Source organism: Crocuta crocuta, unplaced genomic scaffold (genome assembly GCF_008692635.1).
Source record: "Crocuta crocuta isolate KB4526 unplaced genomic scaffold, BGI_CrCroc_1.0 scaffold610, whole genome shotgun sequence".
NCBI lineage: Eukaryota > Metazoa > Chordata > Mammalia > Carnivora > Hyaenidae > Crocuta > Crocuta crocuta.
This window is the reverse complement of record NW_027527456.1, coordinates 141,462-147,029: the sequence shown is the minus strand read 5'-3', so window position 1 is coordinate 147,029 and position 5,568 is coordinate 141,462. Positions and strand designations below refer to the sequence as shown.

General features: G+C 48.8%; 1 protein-coding gene across 1 annotated transcript in view; it reads left to right on the top strand.

The window, feature by feature from the left end:
- The window catches only part of ARAF (A-Raf proto-oncogene, serine/threonine kinase), a 12,619-nt gene that overhangs the window by 3,218 nt on the left and 3,833 nt on the right, over window positions 1-5,568 (top strand). Inside the window, exons 5-11 of the mRNA XM_077762857.1 lie at window positions 432-459; window positions 553-707; window positions 814-912; window positions 3,157-3,298; window positions 3,402-3,429; window positions 3,494-3,636; window positions 3,729-3,865. Of these exons, the coding sequence (XP_077618983.1) occupies window positions 432-459; window positions 553-707; window positions 814-912; window positions 3,157-3,298; window positions 3,402-3,429; window positions 3,494-3,636; window positions 3,729-3,865 (732 nt within the window). The remainder of the gene's footprint in view (window positions 1-431; window positions 460-552; window positions 708-813; window positions 913-3,156; window positions 3,299-3,401; window positions 3,430-3,493; window positions 3,637-3,728; window positions 3,866-5,568) is intronic.

Genomic DNA, 5,568 nt, shown 5'->3' with positions numbered 1-5,568 from the left:
GCTTAAGCAGGGCTTGCATGGATCCTGCTTAAGATTCTCTCTCTCTCTCTCTTTCTCCCCTTCTTCTTCTTCCTCTTCTTCTTCTTCTTCTTCTTCTTTTTCGGGCTTGCATGGATCCTGCTTAAGAGTCTCTCTCTCTCTCTCTCTCTCTTTCTTCTTCTTCTTCTGCCCCTCTCCCCTGCTCNTCAGGCTGCTCTGCCACTCACACTCCTTTGTGGCCTGGGGCAAGTCACTTTTTCCTCTCGGCCTCAGTTTCCTCATCTGGAAAATGGGGACTAGGAATGTAACCAGTTCCTAGAGTTGCCATGATGAAATTGAAACATGTCAGGCCTTACTCCATGGATGGTAGTTTTGGAGGGACTTTGGGGGGTTCCCTGCCTCCCACAGTCCCTGTTCAGTCTCTCCCTCCCTCCCTTCCATGCCCCCTGCAGGCGAAANCCACTGACTATGCACAATTTTGTGAGTGTGGGGTGGATGGAGGGGGCAGACTGCGGGCATGGGGCTGGGAGGGTCCTGGGCCAGGCCTCAACCTTCCCTGCTCTGTGGTAGCAGGTACGGAAGACTTTCTTCAGCCTGGCGTTCTGCGACTTCTGCCTTAAGTTTCTGTTCCATGGCTTCCGCTGCCAAACCTGTGGCTACAAGTTCCACCAGCACTGTTCGTCCAAGGTCCCCACAGTCTGTGTTGACATGAGTACCAACCGCCGACAGTGAGCCTGGCCTGGGCTGGGTCGGGGAATGGGGAGGACAGGGGCCACAAGCGCTTATAGACATCTGACCCTTGTCTGCTTGCTGTGCTCCCTCAATGCCCTCAAGGGTCTACCACAGTGTCCAGGATTTGTCCGGAGGCTCCAGACAGCACGAGGCTCCCTCGAACCGTCCCCTGAATGAGCCGCTAACCCCTCAGGGTCCCAGGTAGGGATGCCTGTAGCTGAACGCCTGTTGTCAGGAGAAAAAGATCTGGAGGCCTTTGTAGACCACAAGCCATGCTTCATTCATTTGTTTATTTGACAAACATTTATTGAGCACCTACATGTGAGTAAGGGCGAAGACCTTGGGCAAGTCACCTAATCTCTCTGGGCCTTGGTTTTCTCATCCACAAAGAGGAGATAATAATACTTTTTACCACATAGGGTTCTGGTGAGGATTTAAATGTGTTAAGACATGTCCAGTGCCTAGAACAAGATCTGGTACGGAGTAAGAAGTCCTTGTTCATTATAGGTACATATATGTAAGCATCTAGCTATTTTGTTAATTCTCAGAGTATAAGCATGCTCTAGCGTTTCCATTTTGAAATGCATATTATTTTACCATAAATTCCCTTTTATTTCTCCTTTAAGTGTTATAGTACTGTAGAATTTCTATATTAAAGTATATTATTGTTCTAAGATAGCATAAGTTTATAAAACATGAATTTTATCTGTTTATGTATTTTAGAATGCCTAAATTTGCACAGCATGCTATGAACACAGCATCACATGTTCTACTTACACTGTCTTTATGTAACATAAAACACACATTTTTACGTAATATAAAATAGTAAAGTTAGGGCATTATGTTATATTTAATTATGGGTTTATGTGGATTAATTGCCTACAAATTTCATTTCAGGATAGTGAAAGGAACATTTTAAAATGTGTTTGTAACGTTTCNCATATTTATAATTGATATCTTTACGCATTGCCATGTACATCTATGTGTAACATATACAGCTGGCCCTTGAACAACGTGGGTTTTGAACTGTCTGGGTCCATCCACTTGTGGGGTATTTACATACAGTACTATAAATGCAGTTTCTCTTCCTTGTGATCGTTGGGGGTTTTTTTGTTTTTTTGTTTTTTAAGAGAGAGAGAAGCAGGGCTCACCCGAAGCAGGGCTCGAGCTCACGAACCATGAGATCATGGCCTGAGCTGAAGTCAAATGCTTAATGACTGAGCCACCCAGGAGTCCTTATGATTTTCTTAAAAACATTTTCTGGGGCGCCTGGGTGGCTCAGTTGGTTAAGCGTCCAACTTCGGCTCAGGTCATGCTCTCACGTTTCGTGGGTTCGAGCCCCACATCAGGCTCTGTGCTGACAGCTAGCTCAGAGCCTGGAGCCTGTCTTCGGATTCTGTATCTCCCTGTCTCTCTGACCCTCCCCTGCTCACACTCGCTTTCTCTCAGAAATAAATAAAAACATTAAATTTTTTTTAATAAACATTTTCTTTTTTTTTTAATATTGATTTATTTATTTTGAGAGAGAGAGAGAGTGCAGGAGGGGCAGAGAGAGAATCCTGAGCAGGTTCCGCGCTGTTGGTGCAGAGCCTGACGTGGGGCTCTGTCTCACAAATCGTGAGACTATGACCTGAGCCAAGGTCAGGCACTTAACCGACTGAGCCACCCAGGCGCCCCCAAAACCTTTTCTTTTCTTTAGCTCGCTTCGCTCTGTAAATCTATTGTAAGCCTACAGTATNGTGTGAATTGACTGTTTACGTTATCGGTAATGCTTCTGGCCAAAGGCAGGCTCTCAGTAGTTAAGTGTTTGTGGAGTCAGAAGTTATACGTGGGTGTTCAGCTGGGCAGGGGGCTGGTATCTCTAACCTCGGCTTTGTTCACAGGTCAACTGAATGACGTTATCATAATATGTATATTTGGGAACATTGACATTTTGAATACAGTTAACATGTACGTTATGGAATGATATATTTGAACAGTACACAGTTATAAAATATTATATATTGCTCTTTCTGCCACCATCTGTGTGGCTTACTGTCTCTCCTTTAGGTCTTTGCTCAGATGTTACGTCAGAGAAGTCTTTCCAGACACCACCAGGGCCACTTTCTGTCTCCTCGTGTTGCTTTATTTTTCTCTTTTCTGTACCTGTCACCACTGGGCCTATTACATTTTGTTGGGTTGCTACGGCGCCCTCTCCCTACCGGAAGGAACATCAGTCCCATGAGGGCAAGAACTTTTATTTGTTGTGCCCACAGCTTTACTTCCACCACCTGTAATGGTATCTGGCACAGGGCAGGCATTCAATTAAGTGTTTCTTGAGGAAGCAAATAGTAGTGATGACGGTAGACGTTTACTCTGAGCTAGACCTACCTTTAGTGGAGGGGGGGGGGCTTTCCTTGTTCCCTTGTTCCTCCCACAGTGATGTCATAGCCTTTCCCCTGGCAGCTCCCGCACCCAGCACCGCGACCCTGAGCACTTTCCCTTCCCTGCCCCCGCCAACGCCCCACTCCAGCGCATCCGCTCCACATCCACTCCCAACGTGCACATGGTCAGCACCACGGCCCCCATGGACTCCAGCCTCCTCCAGGTTGGTGGTGCGGGCGTCAGTCACGGAGGGCACTGGGTGGAGGGAGGAGCCATTCCGGTTGGCTCCCCCGTCCCCTCTCTGAGTCCTGTCCCTTTTCTTCCAGCTCACTGCCCAGGGTTTCGGCACTGATGGTGAGTCTGTGCCCCCAGCCCNCCAAACCACGTGCCTCCACTCACATCCCCTCCACAACCGCAGCTGCTGGTAGTAGAGGTGGTGGCGATGGAGCCCCCCGGGGGAGCCCCAGCGTGCCCTCGGGGAGGAAGTCCCCACATTCCAAGTCCCCGTCGTCATCGGAGCAGCGGGAGCGGAAGCCCTTGGCTGATGACAAGAAGAAAGTGGTAAGTTCTGGGGAACCTTGGGTGGGGGCGCCACAGGCTGAGCAATGAGGGAAGCGGGCAGGCCCCTGAGATGCCGCCCGTGTGGCCCACAGAAGAATCTGGGGTACCGGGACTCGGGCTATTACTGGGAGGTGCCGCCCAGTGAGGTGCAGCTGCTGAAGAGGNGGGGCAGCTCTGGCCCCTCCCTGGGGGAAGGCTGGGCTGGGGGCCCTTCCCGCACAGCACCTGTGTTCGTGGTGTGTTATGACCTTAACCGGAAGTTGCCTCTCGGCCAGGGACGTCCCTCTCCCCTCTGGGAAGTGGGTCTGGGTAGAGGACGGCTGGTAATAGTATTGCTTGTGTTGGGGTTGGTACTGATTATTAATTAATGTCTCTGCCTGCAAAACGTGGGTCTTGGCATTTGCCTGCTGGGAACCGGGCATGGAGGCAGGCCAGGACATCGGCCTTCCCGGTGCACTCCCATGAATATAGCGTCAACCACACTGCCAGGAAGGCTTGCGGCCCTCCTTCCTTTCTGCATCTACTGTATCATTAGCAGGACGTGTAGCGTGGTGCCTTCCTGTTACTAATCACAGCAATGCCGTAATTGGAAGAGCAGTATTACTTAACTGTAATGGTGACCATAACTTAATCATGGTTTAATTAGTGATTGTAGTTGCCCTCCTTAATCTGTCTTTAACACGATATTAATTAGTTGGCACTGAGAAACCCCGGGGGTTCCTTTTCTGCCTCTCTAGTTGCTACCACTCCTGGGGTTGCTGGCGTGGACTTTCCCTCTGACAAATGGGCACAACTATGTCACAGAGTTGACGTTATCAGAATTTCTTGTGCTATTTTAATAGTTATCCTCGTTACGGATGCCGCAGTAAGAAAACTTTCATTCTCTGTTCCTCCCTGTGAAATTATTTGAGCACGCTGTACATTTGCATTGCGTGAATATTTTAACCATAATCCGCCCGCTGCGAAGAATGCTCATATCCTCTGTCATCCACTGCAATGTGAGCAGAGTGGCAGAGAATCACTGATGTCGTGTGCATTTGTGTCACCGTTACGACTGTGGTTACTGCTTCCTTCTATAAGGAGTGACGGTTTTTCTTCGAAATCAGAGGGGATCTATTCATCTGTGACCAAGCTTCTATGAGGTAGCCTCAGGTACCCAGTAGCAATAACAACAGGGACAGTGACATTTTCAGGGTGCTTGCACATTGGGTGCTCTTCTAAGTGCCTTACAGGTTAATTTACTAATTACTCTTCCTAATTTTCCTATAAGGCAGCTAATCTACTTATCACAGTTTTGAAGTTGAGGAAATGAGGCACAGAGAGGTTGAGTGTCCTCCCTGAGGTTGCACAGTGAGTCCTTGGAGGAGCCTGGATTGGAACACAGGATTTAATCTGCGTCCTAAACCCAAGCTCTTTACCTCGAAGCCTCTCGTGGTGATTAACAGGGCAGAGTCACACGTCACTGGTATTTTTACCAGCATTTATCGGTATTACGACGATATATCAATGAAGAAGGTTGGCATTCCACTTTCTTATCTGTTAAGTGGCCACAGGCCCAGGTCACGGTCAAGGTCAGAGGTTGGCAGGTATTGATGGTGGAGAGCCACTGGTCAGCAGAGGGGTGGGGGCAGTAATCTCTCCCTCCTGCATTTGTTGGGAGACTTGTTTGAGGAAGCTTGGGACGTCAGCCCCCAGGGTGGAATCATAGCCCATGAAATACGTCTCACAAATGCACTGACTCTGACCGCAGTCTGGCCCTGAGCCCTTGAGAGACAGGGTGGAAATGATGACAGAAGGCAGCAGTGAACTGCACCATTCCTGATGCTCAGAAAGTGAGTGACAGTTGCTCTTTTTCCTTCCTGTCCTGGTACCGCCCTCCCTGCCTACAGGAAGACACGTCATGTCAACATCTTGCTGTTCATGGGCTTTATC